Source organism: Gasterosteus aculeatus, chromosome 17 (genome assembly GCF_964276395.1).
Source record: "Gasterosteus aculeatus chromosome 17, fGasAcu3.hap1.1, whole genome shotgun sequence".
Classification (NCBI taxonomy): domain Eukaryota; kingdom Metazoa; phylum Chordata; class Actinopteri; order Perciformes; family Gasterosteidae; genus Gasterosteus; species Gasterosteus aculeatus.
This window is the reverse complement of record NC_135705.1, coordinates 18158377-18175832: the sequence shown is the minus strand read 5'-3', so window position 1 is coordinate 18175832 and position 17456 is coordinate 18158377. Positions and strand designations below refer to the sequence as shown.

Sequence of the window (17456 nt, the reverse complement as noted above, 5' to 3'; positions counted from 1 at the left end):
TTTCCATTTGATTGCGGTGCCTTAATGCAAGTTCAAGTAGCGAGTCATCACCGCTGGCAGCTGAGACAGTTGTGTTTTCTTCTTTCCCATGGGGCCCTCTGGTGGGTTGATCTGGCCATGGCTTCCTTTCAGGCTATTGTGTCCATATTAAAAGCTGAATAATGATCCATCATGGATATGCAAATGATATGATATCACGGTAACATGAACCAAAAAAGAATAAACATTTGGTTACCGGATGTGAGAACGTGTCAGCGGTACGCATTGGAACCAGAAGTTAAAGGGAAATGGACTATGACGTTATACCATTGATTGCTAAAAAAGTGTTTAGGGTGCATTAAAAAGGTTACACGTTGATAAAAGACAGTTTGACAGTGCCTATATGTTCTACCAACAATATGCATCGTCCCCGTAAAATACCTATATACTCAAAACATGAAATGAGTGTATGAACATAATAAAATGCTACAAATGCTTTGAGATCTTCTTCGAGCACAGATGTATTTTACGAACATTGCATTGTGACAGCCAGCAAGAGACCGCTCTCGGTATCTATGTGTACAACATTTGTTTTAGAAATAAAATAAATGACCTCAAAAAGTACATGCATACGCGTGAAAACGTCAACACGTGTCTGCGGAGCAACAAGTGGCTGCAGTGAGGACATCCGACCTGCAGGGGCGCTGTAATAAACCACGCGACGTCTTTCTCTTAACCGGCACGAGCACGCGGAAGAAGCCCGCCATTACAGCAGAGCGATCTCACAACGTGAGCGTGTCGTTGACGTACCGCGCTGATAAAAAGGTGCAATTTTTTAAAATAATACCTACCGCTGGTATTTTCTCGGAAGAATGGCGTACAGGGGACAAGGACAGAAGATCCAGAAGGTTATGGTGCAGCCCATTGTATCCTTTTGTGTCTCCATGCACGGAATACGCGGGTGAATCGCTTGCTACAATAACTTAGCAGCTAAGCTAACCTTTCTCTTTAGCTTGCTAGCCGGTCATTCATTCACCGCGTTGCTAACGCGCAGCGAGTTTTAACAGCTATGGGATTATACAACGAGGCATTGAAAACACGGGTCTTAATCAACCCTGGCAATTAATTGTGGTTAATTGATGAATTAATGCGTTTTACTGCTTCTGGGACTTCCCTTTCGCACAGTACGTTTCCTCGTATTGATATGTGGATATCTGCTGCTACGTTATGCTTTGTACGTGATGTGTCGTTACATCGCCCGGCTCCACGTAGTCCATTTAATGCTAATTAATGCCTAACGTGCTCCAGCCTGAAGTCTGCAATGCCACCAACATTTCCACTAGTCTTAAAACATCATGTGCGACTGGTGAACATCTCACGATGCACATATTTAGCTCGTCGGTGAGTTTTCGCTCTTGAACGTTGAATTTCCTTGACTCCGTGTACCAGAACCTAATTTTCAGGTATCTGCAAAACGTAAGTATCTAAACTTCTTTCTCTCCAAACCACACAGCCCATTCTGACGTTATCTCCTGTCGGCCTTGTGGCTAAAGTGTGATTCGTTGTTCTCGTTCGCAGCGCTCACGGATTCAGGTGTGGTTGTATGAACAGGTGAACATGCGGATAGAGGGATGCATTATTGTAAGTTGACTATTTATTTAAATTTTTTATTTTAATTGAATCGCAGGATGTCGTGTTGGATGACTTCTTTCCCATAGTCACCTCATAAACACATTGCTGATTGACAATGTGGAGTGAAAATGGTCAGGAAGTCTGCTGCTCTCCCTGAAGACTCCAGCCGGAGAAATAGTAACATTGTATTCGGAATATAAATTTCCCAAGATCAAGAAGAAAAATCTACGGCTGTGAATTCCAATCATCTATGTTGGTATAAAATGAGGCTTTGAATCAGACTGCCATGGCACGCTGAAATGATACACGTGTGTCTATGCAAAGTATATAATAAAGTGAATGAATCCCAGCTGAGAACAAGGCCGTTTTCCAATGACCGCTCAGTGAAGTGTGTCTGCGTACACACGTTGTTGCCATTGATCAGTCACAATGGCTGTGGTCGGTTAACCAAACATTTACGTTCATGTGGCATGTGTGGCGACATATTCCCATAGGCGGTTATTTTTGAGATGCTAAAAAACGGTGGCTAGACTAAGACTTGAGTCCACAAGTTATTTGTTTTACTGGATAAGAGGTCTCCTTAGGAGTTGGTCATTGGTACTAGTATGACCATCTCTCCATCCATCAGGTGGTGACGACGTATCAGATGTAGGTGCCCATTATGCAGACAGGGCCCAAAAAAATCAGTCGGTGGCGTAGCGCTCCTCTGTAAAACTGGTATTTCTTTATAAATAGCCTGTTTTGTTTTCATAATGGCTCATGACTCGTCACATTGGCATCGTCTCTTCCTCTGGCCGGTACGTTTGGTGTTGTGGAACCCATCTAAGTTGTGGTCCCCCGCTTCAAGTTCTTGTCGAATGGCACTGCTCTGATAACCAATTGTTTCAGAGCCACTTATCAGCTAGATAGATTTGGTCATCATAAAAGCTAGCCAAATATAAGGGATTTATGATACGAATGTGAAAAAGTAAATGCTTTAATTTGTGGCTAACCATTCCATTTGTCTCAGGGCTTTGATGAGTACATGAACCTGGTTCTAGATGATGCTGAAGAGGTCCACATGAAGACTAAGAACAGGAAGCCGCTGGGTAATAAATACATCTGTATTTGTAGCTTTCTTTAACATTGATTTGTACGCATTTGCATACCTGACCGTCATACCGTCTCTCTACTAGCCGCTTTTAGAAAGCGTTACTCACTGAACACTTGTTAGTGTAAATAAGATATCTATTTTGCACCACGCCAAATTTGAATACATCTTTTTTCAATTTAATCCTTTCACTTTTCATCCCAAAAACTAACTTTTTTTTTTTCATGCCAATATTTCAGAAGATGCATAATAGTTCCAGCTGACACTGAAATTACTAAAATCCTTCTAGGTCCATTTGGGAATGAACCAAGCAAATTATAGCCATTATAAATGTTGCCAACCGTCACTCCAGATGCTGGTTGGAACCTACGTATTGTATCTTGAAGCCCATTTTTGGCTCATTCGGTACTTAATGAACCCGCTTGAGCTCAGAGGGGAGCCAAACCTTCTACAGATCCAATGACGTTGATGCACTAGTCAATCATCTGTGGGACACAGGCCCGGCTCCACAAGTAGTAACTCTTTATATCGGTTTCGATCATCTCGGATTCTGACCCACCTCCACTTTTGTTTGTGTCTCCCAGGCAGGATCATGTTGAAAGGAGACAACATTACCTTGCTGCAGAGTGTGTCCACCTAGGACATCTAACATTTCTTTCAGAGAAAACTGTTTTTGCAAATTGATGCTGAGTATGTTTGTTAATACAACATGAATATTGTAGTTGTTTCTTTCTAACATTGTTTTGACAATAAATCTTTCTTTCTTACACCTTTTTTAGTATTTCGTCTTAATTCACTACATGGTAATAGCTAAATAGTTTGCATGAGAATTTGGGCCATTGAGCGACATTGCCATCTAGTGGCAGACCACACTATAGCAATAATCTCGTGTTGGCCCGACTCTTGCAGCCAATTAAACATTAACTTCTATAATGTTTACGTGAAAGAACCAGAACTGGTTGATGGTTTTTGTATGATCTCACCCGTTATGTTACATGTTTTATGAAACCGAGCTAAAGAGAATAGTCCAAAGGCTAAAAAACATAAGTCAAATTCAACTAAAAACCGCATTCCCAGATTATACATTGAGGCACTTTAGGATATATTTGCATAGAAATGACTAGTTCACTATTATAAACGGAGAGATGGGAACATATGTCTTTAGTGTTCAAACTGAGAGTAAGGCATCTTATCACATTAAACTGTTCAACTCGTTATTTTTTTCATCTCTCAAATAGAAATGTTTCAATATTTTACGTGTGCACAGGCTTCTCGTCAAACCAGTCTTGCAACTCGCTTGGTTTTAAGTTTCTTTATCGCAATAGAAATTGGTCGCACAGAAAATCGATTGACGTAATTACGTAGCAGCACGTCACGCACGCAACGCGTCCCTGTTCAGTTGACTGGGAAGCCCCTAGCGCGGAGCTGCCAACGCCCGGCGTAAAGACACAAATAGAGGATACGGTATGGATAACATGTTTTTTTGTTAGCAGGTTATAGCTGTGTTTGTTTGTTTTGTCTCAAATGTTGTCAACATAATGTGTGCTGTGCGTCTTCAGTACTCGCGTTGTGACTTTTAAATTCGAATTGCTCATTCAACCACAGCATCCGCTGAGGTAGGCTCAGCCAGTTAGCTTGCACAGCTAACGTTAATTGAGGAGGACAGGACGCTAGTTAGCCAAGCAGGCAGGTCAGTCTGTAACACTGTAAACTAACATCTGCGGGCTGTGTGGCCGTCATATTCCACTTTGAAATGTATTGTGTTGAGATCATTTTCTATCTCCTCGCCTATAGGTAACGCTAAGTATTAACATGCCAACGATACAACTGGTTAGCAGCTAGCGGTTAGCTGGTTAACCAGCTGAATGAAAAAGGCGAAACAAACCCTATGGTCAGTAATGTGCCTTTAAAACAGTTAAAACGTTATATTCTCCAATCAGGGTCTCGTATTATGAAATAGTTTTCTGTATCGTATATATTTGTGTTTATGGGGTAACGGTTTACAGTCCTTACTGGAAAAGGAGGGGCAGCTAAGTGAGCCGGCAGGAAATTAGGCCAGATTGAGGGCCGGGGGATGCGGCCAAAATACAGCAGCTAAGCATCCGAGCTAACGGTCGCTCGTAACGTCAGCTACAGCGATCTCCATCTGCAACTGCTGCTGTTACGTAACGTTAGTTAGCTTTAATCAACGTTACACGCTGCGGTGGGTGGTCGCGACTCCCCACACCACTGGTGGTGCATACGTAGACGTGTAATCGTGCGGATACATGTGTATTACAATGTCAATCTTTCTGATGACTTCACAGATCGCATCGCTATTAAACCAGAATTATTTGTGATTCATCACTATAATTTGAGGTACGCTTGTGTCAATGATCGAACAGACTGATGTACAATGATGTTCCTCGTAAAGGATGTACCTGAGGACCCTTAACCAGTTACTGGGAAACGTGATGATAAATATGATGTAATGGCTCTCACAGCCTCCAGACCTTGGGGCTTGGAGTGTGTACGGATCGCTGTGTTGCTGTGGTTGGCAATAGTACCGTTATTCAATTTGCAATAGAAGTGTATACTGATGAGCTAATGGATGTTTCAAAACTTCTCCTTCGTTGCAACATGCAGTTGTTGTTGTTGTGAAAACATCATGTCAAACCCTTTTTCAGGTGCTTTCACCACTACCCTTTAAGCCGGCCGCCGTCAGTGCTTACTGGCCTACAAATGCGTGGATTAAGTATATTATTATTGCAGAATAGTATTATTGCAGATGTGTTGCCAGTGGGCATCGTCTCACGGCTTGGGTTTGATAAAGGATTCCGAACTATATTGTTCAATTAACACCTGAGGCCTGCAGGGCCATGGAACATTTCAGTTCACACACCGTTGTGTGGCTGTAACAGAGAGGAGGTAAAAGGATTCCTCCACACAATGCCAAAGTTTTTGGTTTAGTCGGTGCTTGAGGCATAGAATTTTATTTTGTTGTATGTTGGAAAGATGAACGTCATCTGAATACCCGGCCCACTGAGGTTCAGTGGTTAAAACCAATGTAATATAGAAGCTTTGCAGCTGGACGTTTTGGATGCACTTTTTGTAATTGCAAACTTTGATTGTAAGACGTTTACGCGACACTTCCGCAGCCCCTCCTCAGGCTGAATGAAACCATTTATTTGTGATGAATATTGTGATTACAATTCAGTATCTAATCTAACAAAAGTTTCTTTTGTTCCCTATTATTCACTTTCCACAGCCAAAACGTATTTATATAGTATGAACAACACAACATTGGATGTTATTACTACCCAACATTGGTATTTTAATATTGACGTTTTTTATAAAGAGCCCATGTTGCTGCACAGTGCAATGTACGTAGGCCTTCTTTTTCCTGTTTATATACTACATTTTATACTTCAGTAAGTTCTTGGATGCAGGACTTCTCCTTGTAATGTTTTTTTTTAACTGGAGTAGATTATTGAGCAGAGATGCCCTGGAGCCGTGTAGTCAATCAGCATTTTTAGAAAGCCAATCAGAATCCTCTCAATTGGCCATGAACACATTCAATGAATTCAAGTCTGATTCTTCTGCTCTCAAAGTACTTGCATAGAAATCCCCAATCAAACCAAAGTCCACAAATCAGAACAAAAAAAGAAGCGGAGCTAAGACTTGGAAAAGAAAGGAGGCAAGGATTGAGCAGGCAGGAGGCGATGTCTGCCCTCCCGCATGGGTTATCAATGGTCATGCACGATGGTCATCGCCACGCACCCGCATGATTGCAGGGGCGATTTGAACTCACACGGGCCTTGTGATCACTGCCTGTGGCGCGGTTTCCAGCACTGCACACAGAAAGGTTCAGGGCTTCCTGCATCAGAGGTCCGTCCGGTCCTGCAGAACGTCCCGTCACAGTTGGTAGCCATGGAGCTCACCCATAACTGCTCATTGTTTGGATGCAAACAAAGCCTTTACTGTGACAGGCGATGTTACACGTCCTGTGTCTGATCCTTTGCACGTGGGGTATTTCATTTATTGAGAGCTTTTGTTGGTATCAAAGTGTACTTTGCAGATGTACAGGTTTTGTCTAGCGGTGGGCTCTAACCTTGTCACGTGTGTTTTCTTCTTCCCTCACTGCAAGGTTTAGTCTACGTGAGTGGAAAGTGTGTCCTAAAAAGTAAAGAAGCCACCCTTTAGTGAAGGTCGCGAGCTGTTGGGTCTGCGTCTCCGTCTCGAGCACAAGCGCAATCATTTAGTCCGCCGTTACCAGAAGCAGCTGCACGCTTTAATCCCACTTTTCTTGTTTAGTATTCCACCCCAACGTCATGTGCAGGGATCCGTTGCATTTCTTCATCAGTTATTTGATACAGTTTCGCTTTGGCCTTGTGGTTGATAAGGAACACGTTTATGTAGGGAAATTGTATTGTTATCCGTTCGCAGCATTGGAAACATGCAACCATTTTGAAAGCAGTCTGGAGCCATGACCTCATTTCAGAAAAGAGCTGCGCTTCCTCTCCTGGCTCCCACCAGGACAATACTGGGACAAATCGGATGCACGTGAAGGCCCATCTAACGCATATTAACAGCTTATCATGTGGGCTGAAGAAATCCGTATCGGTGTATTCCCTGTGCTGAGTTGAACCGTTACAGCTTCATTCAGTGCCTCCTCGGTGCTGCAGAGTTCTGCAGTGGCTTGGTACTGACGTACTGTACGCCGCGGCGGACAAACGGGGGAATGCTGTGCTGCTTGTGCTCCTTACTTGCTTGTCCACAAATGCACAATGCACCACGATGCAGCACGTCGTTTGTGTTTCACTCGCTTTGTAGACCTTTTACATTGATGGCATCTGAGCGTGATTAAAAACACATACATGTGCAGATTGTTTTCTGGACGAGTCATTGTTTAAAAACAATGGAAAATGTCTTTTTCCAACTGGTTGTCAGATAACCTGTTCGTCTGTCCAGCAGCCCATAAGCCGACACAAGAACAAAGGCATCGGTAATTCCTTCAGTACCACCATAAGTCTGAATGTGTGGCCCCTCATTCTGGGGTCTGTAGGAGGTGCTTGTTAGTGGTGGCCAAGGCCACGTAGAGACCATGTCATGGCGACGAGAGCATAAGGTTCATAAGGAGCATAAGCACATTCTCTGTCACTCAAGCAGGACGTTTCCGATGTACGAGAACATAACGGATCGCCGGAGTTGTTTTTTTGTGTTTTGGGGTCCTCAGACCCCAAAACACAAAAAGATACCCAAATGAACGTGAAGAAGCACTAAAAAAATAATGTCCCCTTTGAATAACAGGCATCAGATCAGAGAGGCTAGATTATTGATCTGTGACGCCCCCCCCGCCCCCCTGAGATGCCATGGTGCTGAGCCTTCCAAGGTCGCCACCAGAACACCGTGTGTGTGTGTGTGTCCTGCTGACATAAAAAGTCCACGCTGTCCAATGCAGCTGCTTATTGGTCCCCAAAAAACGAGTGGCACGGTTAAACTGAATGCAACTCTATTGAAATACAAATCTTTTCAAACAAGAGGAGCAATAATCATTGATGCGATGATTAGGCTGTAGTTTGTACAGTTTTTAAAACCAACATATCTATTTAACAGGGATAGTGCGCAGCTTCCATAGCAACCGTTAGTTCTAAGCTAAGTCACATGTTATGTCCCATAAGCAGAGCCATCCACTGCTGACGGTTCCTCCTCTTTGTTCTCCTCCAGATCTTGAATGAGTAGACGACTGTAAAACGAAGCCATGCAGACCATCAAGTGTGTTGTAGTCGGGGACGGCGCGGTGGGTAAAACCTGCCTGCTCATCTCCTACACCACAAACAAGTTCCCTTCTGAATACGTACCTACGGTAAGTCGGCGTGATCAAATGAATCAGTCAGTGGATTTTCATTTTGCTAATGTTAGCTTGGTTAAGATTCGTGTTAAGGTTTATGACCTGCTGCTGCGTGGGCACGGTTCCTTCCTGAATGCGCCTATCTGGACTAGTTTAGTGCAGCCTAACCTCAAACCTGATCCAATGTTGTTTCTGCTCTGCGCTGCAGGTGTTTGATAACTATGCCGTCACGGTGATGATCGGAGGCGAGCCCTACACTCTGGGCTTGTTTGATACAGCAGGTATGCGCCTCCTATTCCAACACTGTGCCGAGTTCTGACCCTGTGACTGAATGGACACCGTGTTTGATAGAGATGGTACTAACTGTAGTGCACGCATGTGGTTTCTGCAGGTCAGGAGGACTACGACAGGCTACGGCCTCTGAGTTACCCGCAGACAGACGTCTTCCTCGTCTGCTTCTCCGTCGTGTCCCCCTCCTCCTTTGAAAATGTCAAAGAAAAGGCAAGTGGAATCCTTCCTGTTCCTGGATTTTTTGTTGGACTTAATGACCCCCCCCACCCCCCCCCCCCCCCCCCCCCAGTGTGTTTGGCCGGTGTCTTGACCTTGTGTTTGTGTGTCCAGTGGGTTCCAGAGATCACCCACCACTGTCCAAAGACCCCGTTCCTGCTCGTCGGGACTCAGATTGACTTGCGGGATGACCCCTCCACCATAGAGAAGCTGGCCAAGAACAAGCAGAAGCCCATCACTCCGGAGACCGCCGAGAAACTGGCAAGAGACCTGAAGGCTGTGAAATACGTGGAGTGCTCAGCCCTCACGCAGGTAACGTACATGAATACGTGCTGTCTCACACACACACACACACACATGTCGTATGGTTATGGCGTCCTGGTTACTGTATGTGAGTGTCGGCGAGAACACAAAGACCACTGAACTGGACTTTCTTTAAAATCCTTTTCCCTCCGGTCTTTTCGTCCTGTGGATGTTTTTTAGAGACTCTGCAGGCAAACTTTTGATTGGAATCCCAAACGCGAGACCCTAATAGTGCACGTAAAAATGAAGCATATGGGCCAAAAAGTGAGCGCATTAATTTAGTTATTTTTCGTGACATCTACAGCCGAGCCACTTAAGATAAACAAGTCCAAATTGACTTGGTTTTGAATCGTCCGGTGTGGGAACATTTTGCCTTTAAGCCGAACGTTAACGGCTATCGTAAACATGCGTAGTTTTAATGTTTAATATGTTCATGTAACGTGAGCGCGGCAGTTTGAATGTCCGGCAGGTCACCAGCTCTTATGAATTACATGCTGTTGGAAGCAGTTAAGACCACATGAATTAGCATTAGCGTTGGGGTTCTTAGTACTGATTGATTAAATCATTGTAACAGAAGAGCTCGTGCTTCACTCAGGCAGAGAACAATAGTGTTGATGGAGTCGAGCTGGTGCCCCGACCCCTCCGCCCCTTCCTTCCTCGCTCCCCCTGCGGTCCCCTACATTGCTGCATAGCTGCTGATGTCATTTCCCGTTTCCTGTGAGGGATCAACGACTCTCCGTCTCTCGTTGAGCTCTTTACTGCCGTCTCTTTGCATTACACACTAACATTTTCCTCCTCCTCTTGTCCCGTCTGCCTGTCTGTGTTTGCTATGCTAACTGCTGTTGTTCTCTTCCCTCTCCCACCAACGTAGCGAGGGCTGAAGAATGTGTTTGATGAAGCTATCCTAGCTGCCCTCGAGCCTCCTGAGACGCAGACAAAGAGGAAATGCTGTCTATTCTAATCTCCTCCTCCTCCTCCACCTGTGATGGCTGCTGCTTTCTGGCATTTTTCATTCAGTCACCCGATCTCTCACATTGGCTCTCCTTTCCTCTCTCCATGTATTTACATGTGCTGCTTTTATGGACCAGTCTCCACTGTTAAAAAGGCCAATTAACTAACTGAAATAATGTTAGAAAGCGACCACTAGTAAAACTCTGTTCCAGTTCAGTTAGGACTTTAACTAGCATTCGCGCGCCATAGTCACTGCTATGAGAGCAAATTTAGTTTTAAGTGTCTTGCCCAAGGGCACATCAACATGGACACTAGTGGGGCCGGGGATCGAACCACCGATCCTCTGATTGAAGGATGTCGTTGCCTCCGATGAGCCACAGTCGCCCACTTCAGAGTGCTGTTCTTCTCACGGCCTCATCGTCACTTCACCCGTTGCCTTCCCTGAACTTTGGTCTGGTGGGTGTCACTCGCCTACGTCACATCTGACCTGGGGGGGATTTAAACACACCACCAGTCTTCGACGTAGAGACGAGCAAAGTATCGGGTGCAGGCTGCGCGTGCTCTACGTGGGACGGCCAGAGGAGAACGCAGCCATGCCCCAGGATGTCTGCTGGCGTCGGCGTAAAAGCGTCTGCTGTGCTTCAATCTGTAGGTCGATAGTTGTTTTAGAGCAAATATGATTCACCCCCAGCGAGCCACACCTGCCTTCACCAGTATGATTCCTTGCTTTGTTCCTTCGGCCCCGGGCCAACCTATGGAGCGGGATATTACTGAGGATGTAGGATGTCATTTGGGATGTGGCCATTGTTTCATTCAGCCCCCTCAGTATTGTGTGTGTGTGTGAGACTTCACGTGGCTCCACGCTGAGGTTGATCTCCTCACTAAACACAGCTACCATTGTTAACGCTGCTGTAGATTTAGTGTAAGTGATAAAGTTGTACTTTAGAGTCGTGGCGACGGCGGCTCGTCGTCCGGTGTGTGTGGAGCGTTTGGCCACATCGACATTACCCGGCTGCTGTTTTGTTCCTTTTGAGGGCTTTTTAAGCGGTAAAACAATTTGTTCTCCATCACGGTGACCTGCTGAATTACAATCAGCGGTGTATTCAAAGGGCTTTAAAGACCACGCTGTCTGTCAGGGTGCTGTCAGCTGTTTGCTGTCCAGGCTGCCGTCTCATAATCACATAACATAACCTCTTCCCCCCCGCGGATAAATTGTTGCCACGACAGCGCTGTCTTACTGCTCCGGTCGATAGCGACACGGACAGACTTTTTTTTAATCTGCAGAAAAATGCTTTTCCCTGACTAGTTTGACCCAAGCTTTCTTTCCATATGACAACTGTGTCCAAGAACAAAGGCTCTAACTGTGAACCGAGCGGTGACGTGAGTGAATGAAGGACACCTGAACCGGCTCTGCTCTTGTGCTCTGTGTGTTTCCGCTGCGTTGTGAGCGGATTCATTCTGGGTCACAAACCGAGTGGGTGGAAGCAGCTCACAGTACCTCGGGTTCGTGCGTCTTTGTGAGCGGGCCGTCGGGGGAGGGTTAGAGAGCCGGGGGAGGGCGGCGAGAGAGAACCCCCCCACACCCCCCCCCCCCCACACACACACACTCACTTCCCCGTTGTCCTTGTGGTCACGCTTCCCCTTTCCTTCCCTTTGGCTTTTGGGTTCCTGCCGTCACAGGATGTGCTGCGCTTTGCACCCCAGCATGCGCGTGATTTGCCTTTTACTCTCCCCACGTCTCCAGGAAGGCAGCGCACCCTCCCCAGTGTATCCTGATTTAATGCAATCATTTATACATTTGTTGACTTCTTTTGTTGTTCCTCCCCAACTGCACATATTTGATGTCCACAGCTGATTTTGTTCCCACCTAGTTATCCCCCCCCCCCCCCCCTTCTGTTTTAGCTGCCCCTGCCCCTCTGATTGACCTGTGTGTGTGTGTGTGTTTGCATTGTTCCCCTTTAATTGAGCCCATGTTTGTGTGTTTGTGTTCACAGAAAGGCCTAAAGAATGTGTTTGATGAGGCGATACTGGCCGCACTGGAGCCCCCAGAACCCAAGAAGAAACGCAAATGTGTGCTGCTATGAGAGGGTGCTACCTTTTAAAGCAAACACACCCGCACACACAGTCATCTTAAATACACACACTCACACACTTAAATACACTTCCCCTGCCACGCCCCCCCCCCCCCTTTCCGTCCCTCTGCTGCGTTTGGTCAGCGGCTTCTGGAAAGAAGTTTTCAGATAAATCTCTGCAATAAAAAAAGGAGCTTCAGCCGACATGGCGGCGGGTGCTGGGGGGCGGGACCCAGATACACAGCACACACACAAGTACAATCCTTTTTGAAAGGGCGGGGGGGGGGGGGGTCATTCCATCAGTGCCGTGGCCCCGTGAACCCTTTGGATGCCCATAGCCCTAAGCCCCTCCTACACTTGACCCCCCCCCAAGCTGACGAGCACACTCATTGGCTGAGCCCTATGTTTCTGTCCCAGAGCTGCCAGAATAAATGCGAACACACAAGTAGTGTTTTATTTCTGGTTTGCCAACCCCCCCCCCCCCCCTCCTTTTATTTTCCTTGTCCCCTCCTCCTCCAACACACGACTCATCAGAGATATTTATTCCAGGTTCCAGATAGATGCTCCTAACCACTACGGAACCTGCGTAGGTCTGACAGGATCTCAGCAACAAGCAAAACTGCACTCAGCGCTGAATTTACAGACATCGCCATCTAGTGTCCATCTGGAGCGCCGTAACCACTCGAAGAGCTCAGACGTAGGCGACTGCGAGGAATCGGGCCTTTTTAGATGCAGGGAACTTAAACAGTGTTATAAGAGCAAGCGGCGTGCTCATGCTGCTTTGTCGAGAGGGGGCGGGGGGGGGGCGCAAGGACGGCTTTTAACATTGTCACCACCTCACACTTAGAACAGGTACAACAGAGACAGCCAAATCATCGTGAAACAGCCGACCAATTACCCCCCCCGCCCCCCCCTGCCCCACAATCCCCCCCCAAGAACTGTGAGCTGGGCGAGAGTGCTGGTTCTGTTGTGCCGCATGCAGCCGGCTACGGCCGATGGGTTGAACAGATGTAATTATAATGTAAGCTGGCACACAATGTTGATGTAGGCTCCAGGTGTTTTTACCAAAACGTTTTTTTCTGTTTTTGTTCATTCTTTTTGTTTGTTCTTTTTTTTTTTTTGTGCTGTTTTTATTTTATTTTATAAATATATATATAAATATATAATTAAAAAAATGGGTTACTTTCACTCCTTTTACATTTATGGGTGGGAACTCATCTAAACTCTTCCCTGCCAGTTTATACCAAGATGAAGCTCTGATTGGTTGAGTTAACGCCCCCCCCCCCCCCCCCCCCCCCCCCCAAAGGCAGAGACTGTTCTTAAAGAGGATTTGTTTCTTGTTTTTTTTCTTTACTGAACAGCTTAGTTGGGTCGATTTCCAGCCCACGTCAGTATCATTATTATAACCTGTTGTTGTTGTTTTGGTGCAAAACCAAATGCTCTGTCGAAAAGTCTTTGTTCTTTGTATATGCATTCTTTAAAAAAAAAAAAAAAATTAAACTTATACCTTAATTGCCTTTACCACTTTTCACTTGTCCTTCCGTGTGTATTGTGGCTGACGATGGGACCACCAAAGAAAACAGCCACTTACCACAGCTACACGGCTCAAAAGACATAAAGGAACACTAGTTTATCGCAGAGGGCACAGATTCTATTGCACGTCTCTGGTAATGTTCTGGTCGGGTAAGTGGCACAGGGGGGTTCATCAGTTACAGCTGCAACAACAGGAGCACTAGAGGGGTGAGACCTAAGACATTACATCGTCCACATCGGGGTAGATATCCAACATATTGTTTTCACATTGAAGTGTTTTCAAAGTGCTTCTTTGCTTTTTGAACAGTGTTTAATCATTGAGCAATTTGGCACCACTGCCTCCATGGAATCGCTAGTTTTCCATCACATCTGGATCGACCTGTCATTGCATGTGCAGCCAGCAGAGGGGGCCCTCCACCCACATCTTAGCATCCCAACAATATTTAAAGAAGCTGATATTTATATCTATAATCCACCAAAGCAGATGTATTGCTTCTGGCCTGTAGATGTTTATTTGTATGCGTGGATTGAAAATGTTAAAATGAGACAAAAGACTAAAACCCCATCAAGATCCATTTCTAAAAGTACAACATGACAACGATGAATGGCCTAATGGACAGGTTCTCTTTTTAATGACACCATGTTACATTATACATACATATTAAATTACAGGTCATATAGCAGACGCCTTTATCCAAAGCGACATTTTGCCCGGGGAGCAATTAGGGGTTAGGTGTCTTGCTCAGGGACTTGAGACATGGGGTAGCCGGGACTCAAACCGCCAACCTTGCAGTTCCCAGCACACCTGCTCTACCCCCTGCGCCACAACAACCCCATGTTGATATGATTGTGCTTGAAATCGCAGTGTGTTGTTGAGGTTTCCTCAAAGTTACCAATATATGCATCAGAGTAAAAACATAAACCCAAACTGAAGATAGACACCGTTTACATAAAAATGTGTCTGAAGGTCCATATCATTTTTTTTTAGATTTGAATAAGTTCCATTTTCTTAGCTGGCTCACGGTTCTCTCAATGTCTTGGCAGAATTTTAGCAGACGCAATAAGCGTAATGAAAAGGTTGCTCTTGCTGCAGAGGGAGAGCCTTTCCTTTAGGGGTCACATCCTCTTACAGTGCACATGCACGTACTATATACGACATGTTTGGATGCATGTCGACCAACCCATAAACCACAAAATACGCCGAACGGAGAAGAAGCGATTCAACCGTCCGCTCAGACTCTGCTCAGCCTTCCTGCACTCCATGAGTCGCGCTCTCAACAACACAAGCTACCAGGTGTCCTCAGGGAGACACTGTGTTGTCCTCACAGTAAGGACGTGTTAGCATGTTAGTTCAAACCCACAATAGAAGAATGGGCCAGAAAATGAGTGTAAATGTAAATACAAAAATGTAAATCCGAACTGGCTGGTGATGCCGTGCTATATTAATACAAATGGACAAAAGGGCCAGATGTGCACCTTTTGAAAAAAAAAAAACTTATCTGAGTCCATCGTCATCACAGGAAATTAATATCACGAGCTGAATTAGAACATAGCATTGCAATAAGTTAAACTATTTCAACAGGAGAACCTAACAGCTATACCTCTGTGTTAATCATGCTCTCTCTCTCACACACACACACACACACACACTCTCAGCACCACCGTCGCTTCTACGCTGCTTTCACAGATGTGCATGAATTCCTCAGAGGCAGCAAATGAGGGCGACGTGTCCCGGGTCTGCTGATGGTTGGGAGGCCCGTTGCACGTCTCCACCTGGACGCCTCGGCTCCCTCCAGCCTCCGCGAGGCGTCCAGACGTTTGTCTGTCAGCGCCTCCTTCTGCTAAAGAGACGCTGACAGCTATTAATTATCACGCGGGCTGAACGAAGGGAATTCCTCTCTGCTGAAATATCGCTACACACACACACACACACACACACATGCACATGCACACGCGTTGCCAGGTGTGCAGGTGAGCAGGTGTTTAAGGGAAAGTTCTTTGCAGTTCAGACCGAATCTCCCTGGTGACACACAGCTGTAACCATCGAGTGTGTTACTGCGTGTATGTGTGTGTCTGTGTGTGGGGGGGGGGGGGGGGGGGGGGAGTTAACGTAAGCTCACAGTGATCCTCCATACCAGCATCCAGGGATGAAGCTGTGGTAACCCTCATCATCAGCCTGATCAACCACATGTGTGCGTGTGTGTGTGTGTGTGTGTGTGTCACTCTCACTGGTCCCGACTGATCTTATCTGATCAGATACGATGTAACCTCAGGACGACTGCTCGGAAACCCGCGAAGATGAAGCTCAGTGGGTTTGTTTGGATAGACGGGAATAACAGAGAGCGTTTACCGGACGAAGAAGTCCGGGTGGTGGAAGATTGTGACAGAAATCCCCCCCCCCCCTCCCCTTCAAGCTCCCCGCTGACGCATAATCCAAGAACGTTCTAGTTTGATCCTCTCGCTACGATTCGCAGTACATCAATGATCAGCATTTGACGATTTCACAATCAGACAGTGACAGAGAGTTCAGAGGTCGTGCGTACGAGACGTTGGACGCTCTAGGAGGACTCATTGGTTCCTGGTTGCTGCTCCCCCCCCCCACACGGGGACGTAGACAGGAAGCCGTTGGTCACCAACTTTCCTCTTCAAAGGCAACCAACAGCCCCCCTTTGCCGCTGCTTAAACATCCCCTGCCTGAAGTCTCGGGGGGGGGCTTTTTTTGTGTGTCTGATGAATTCACACATTGAGTAAGTATTATTGTTTTTTTTCTCTCATGGCCGCGCCGCTCGCGTTGCGCAACGTGGCCTTCTCGGGGCAGAGTGCGGCGGAGGTACCGGAGCAAAAGCCGAGAGGAAAGGGGGTCTGGAGGAGGAGGAGGAGGAGGAGGAGGAGGAGAAAGAATTGCAACTGTCATCACAAACAAGAACCATCTGTCTCATTTGTGTAACTTGTTTTCTTTTAATATGAGAAGTATGCTGAAGAGATCTGGGAGTTTGAGAGGGGCCTGGGAGGGCCGGGCCCGGGGATAAAGCCAGCCCTCTCTGAGCGAGTGGCATTAAATATGTAGCCGACCTGCACCGTTAACCCTTCGCCCTCACGGCGGGCCCCCGTGAGGAAGCCCTCAACCCGAGAGATGCAGAGGGGCCGACATTCAGCTGCCGGTCCGGGAGAAGACTTTGTATGACGCCGTCGCTGTCGCATACATGTCATTATAGAATTTGTGTGTTTGTATGTGTAGACTATCTGCACGATGTGCTCGATAAATAAACTCGCTACTGGTTTATGACAATATCTATTAGTTCTTTGATTTGAGTTGCTTTTATCCCGCGTGGCCTTCGAGCTTTTTCGCCAACCGGCAGGGAGGCCTCGTCCTCGTCTTATCGTGACTCTCCCTCTCCCTCTCTCTCCCTCTCTCTCCCGCAATCGCCACACCTGTTGCTGGCGGCTGGGAATAAGAGTTCCCAGGCGGAACGTTCACTCGGGGCCCAGTGATCTCTCTCATTGTCAGCGGAGCACGAGGGAGCAAATGATTCATTTTTTATTTCTGTCAATATCTTTC

The 17456-nt window shown here is 46.3% G+C and overlaps 2 protein-coding genes across 5 annotated transcripts; both read left to right on the top strand.

Moving 5' to 3' along the window:
* The first annotated feature begins 657 nt into the window (after window positions 1-657).
* snrpe (small nuclear ribonucleoprotein polypeptide E) lies at window positions 658-3470 on the top strand. Its single transcript, XM_040204544.2, has 5 exons — window positions 658-905; window positions 1429-1455; window positions 1558-1620; window positions 2621-2699; window positions 3286-3470. The coding sequence occupies exons 1-5, from the start codon at window positions 852-854 to the stop codon at window positions 3339-3341; spliced, it is 279 nt and encodes a 92-aa protein (XP_040060478.1). The 5' UTR covers window positions 658-851; the 3' UTR covers window positions 3342-3470.
* Window positions 3471-4035: 565 nt separating this feature from the next.
* cdc42 (cell division cycle 42) lies at window positions 4036-13885 on the top strand. Of its 4 annotated transcripts, none has more exons than XM_040204541.2 (6): window positions 4036-4165; window positions 8408-8546; window positions 8740-8812; window positions 8923-9032; window positions 9153-9350; window positions 12287-13885. In XM_040204541.2, the coding sequence occupies exons 2-6, from the start codon at window positions 8442-8444 to the stop codon at window positions 12374-12376; spliced, it is 576 nt and encodes a 191-aa protein (XP_040060475.2). In that variant the 5' UTR covers window positions 4036-4165; window positions 8408-8441; the 3' UTR covers window positions 12377-13885. The 4 variants fall into 4 exon arrangements, with proteins under 4 accessions (XP_040060475.2, XP_077947791.1, XP_077947789.1 ...); XM_078091665.1 differs by lacking the exon at window positions 12287-13885 and adding an exon at window positions 10213-12028; XM_078091663.1 differs by having other exon boundaries at window positions 4146-4391.
* The last annotated feature ends 3571 nt before the right edge of the window (window positions 13886-17456 follow it).

What these genes read in the sequence shown, in the direction of transcription:
- snrpe (XM_040204544.2), top strand. Translation starts at nt 852, where the DNA reads ATGGCGTACAGGGGACAAGGACAGAAGATCCAGAAGGTTATGGTGCAG. An exon ending in TTTTCAGGTATCTGCAAAAC is followed by an intron (nt 1,456 to 1,557) that starts GTAAGTATCTAA and finishes TCTCGTTCGCAG; the next exon opens with CGCTCACGGATTCAGGTGTG. An exon ending in GGATAGAGGGATGCATTATT is followed by an intron (nt 1,621 to 2,620) that starts GTAAGTTGACTA and finishes CATTTGTCTCAG; the next exon opens with GGCTTTGATGAGTACATGAA.
- cdc42 (XM_040204541.2), top strand. Translation starts at nt 8,442, where the DNA reads ATGCAGACCATCAAGTGTGTTGTAGTCGGGGACGGCGCGGTGGGTAAA. An exon ending in GGGCTTGTTTGATACAGCAG is followed by an intron (nt 8,813 to 8,922) that starts GTATGCGCCTCC and finishes TGGTTTCTGCAG; the next exon opens with GTCAGGAGGACTACGACAGG. An exon ending in TTGAAAATGTCAAAGAAAAG is followed by an intron (nt 9,033 to 9,152) that starts GCAAGTGGAATC and finishes TTGTGTGTCCAG; the next exon opens with TGGGTTCCAGAGATCACCCA.